Raw genomic sequence first — 1,897 nt, 5'->3', positions numbered from 1 at the left:
GGAGCAGATATAATAGTTTTTTATTCTTCTGATGCCTTTCGTTTGATTTGTATTGTTTTATTGTATGTAGTGTGTTTTGGTTTTTAAACTGAAATGAATAAATACTACTTAATAATAAAGTAAACTAAAAGTGTATTTAGCAGAGTTACATGTGGTCTGTATGAGTCAGACATGTTGGGTCTTATGTTGGACCTGAGACTCACCGTATCTGCAGCGGTACTGACACACGCCGTCCCGTCCGCCCATAAACTCCAGCATGGAGTCAAAGTATCCGCTGACCGCCTCGAAGCTGCCTCTGAGGGAGTTCATCCCCCACTCCTGGTCCTCCTCATCCTCGCCCGGCCGGGTGCCGTCGGAGCTTTCACCCGACAGAGGCGGTGCAGGTGGGGGCGTCTCTGGGTCCCCGGCCTCCTGACCGGTGGCTCCCAGGACACACAGGCCCAGGAGGAGGGGAAGCAGCAGGGCCCGGCGGGTCATGGTTCTGGTGGCTCGGTCTGCGTGCAGTTTGGTCTTTAAAGAGGCGGTTCTGGAACTGACGGCGTGACCTGAACTTTGAGCCAAACTCAGGGCCGGACTCACATGTGGAGGAACAAAGTCCATCCTCTATCTCAACTGTTTTTTTTTAATCTTTCCTGCAGATTGATGAGCTCTCTGTTCAGATCAATTCATTTAATCTCATTTACTGACTCAAAAACCATCAAATTATGTCTTTAAATGTTTTTATTGTAACAAACGATTCAGTAAACTGATGTGATGTTAAACTGTAAAACTTAAAATTCAGGTCAAAGCCTTTTACAACGTACTGAATTAAACTGATTTTTAAATATGTGTTTGTGTGTTTGAGCCTATCAGCACCTGTAAAACCCTCAAATACGTCTTTACCATTTAAAAACATTGTTTATTTCATTATTAAACACTTGTCACGTATAAGAATTAAACATTTTTCATCAGGCTGTGGGTTAAAGTTTATTATTTTATTATAGAAAAGCTTCAAATTATTTGACATGATTGACGTTCTTGTAAAATGTCAACAACTTCAAATAAATTCTGTGTTTTCTAAAACAGCTCAACCCTGAACTTTAAGAAGAAAAGTCGTCACGACGTCTGGAGTCAAAGTTCTGCATCTGAGAGCAAGAAGAGATTAGAAATGTTTGACCCGGATGAAAGGTGTGTCCAGAACAGCCTTTAGATCAGATTCTGCATTTTCTGAGCATTTAAACAACTTAAAGAACTGATACATTTCTGCAGTGAAGTTTAGTGTAAAAAAAGATTTTTCTTTTCAAAGATCAAGTTTCAGATGTAAAACATGGTAGTGGAAGTGTCATGGTTCTGATTTTGTTTCCTGCATCAAATAATCATTTTAATATAACGATTAAACTGAAAAGATGAATTAGATTATCTGAAACACTAACAAATGACCCTAACAGGAAAAAAATGAATTATTTAAAGGTCCGGTCTGCTTCATGTAAATAAAATAAATGTAAAAATGAGTCAAAAATCAAAATGTTTACATCTAGACTGGCTGAACAAATATTCAAAGTTCTCCTAAAGTCAATAAAATTTATTGGCAGTTTGTTATGTTGGAACTCAATCTGCTCCCATTTTTAAAATTTAAATCAGTGGAAAGAAACTGATAAAATATTTAGAAAATAGAATTTCAGCACCAAGTGTCTCAAACAGTGTTGTACAAAGTACCACAAAGTGATACTGAGTAAAAGTACAAATATCTTAGAAAAAAATTACTTGAGAAAAGTCTTAAAGTAACTGATATTCGTTGTACTTAAGACTTAATGACTTAATGACTGTTGTATTAAAAGAATGAATGGATGTTAAATTTAGGATGCACTAGTCCAGCTGTTTCAGTTTATATACATATATCAAGGCTGCACAAAGCTTT

The 1,897-nt window shown here is 37.2% G+C and overlaps 2 protein-coding genes across 2 annotated transcripts in view; one reads left to right on the top strand and one right to left on the bottom strand.

Annotated features, from left to right (window-relative positions):
* LOC106526913 (group XIIB secretory phospholipase A2-like protein) overlaps window positions 1-615 on the bottom strand; it is a 5,057-nt gene extending 4,442 nt beyond the window's left edge. The window contains exon 1 of the mRNA XM_014021636.1: window positions 204-615. Within this exon, the coding sequence (XP_013877090.1) occupies window positions 204-600 (397 nt within the window). The 5' untranslated portion in view covers window positions 601-615. The remainder of the gene's footprint in view (window positions 1-203) is intronic.
* Window positions 1-1,897, top strand: part of LOC106526912 (uncharacterized) — a 16,392-nt gene that overhangs the window by 4,670 nt on the left and 9,825 nt on the right. The window contains exon 2 of the mRNA XM_014021635.1: window positions 1,066-1,167. Coding sequence (XP_013877089.1) covers window positions 1,066-1,167 — 102 coding nt within the window. The remainder of the gene's footprint in view (window positions 1-1,065; window positions 1,168-1,897) is intronic.

This window comes from Austrofundulus limnaeus, unplaced genomic scaffold, assembly GCF_001266775.1.
Source record: "Austrofundulus limnaeus strain Quisiro unplaced genomic scaffold, Austrofundulus_limnaeus-1.0 Scaffold300, whole genome shotgun sequence".
Classification (NCBI taxonomy): Eukaryota; Metazoa; Chordata; class Actinopteri; order Cyprinodontiformes; family Rivulidae; genus Austrofundulus; species Austrofundulus limnaeus.
This window is presented reverse-complemented; position numbering and strand designations above follow the sequence as displayed.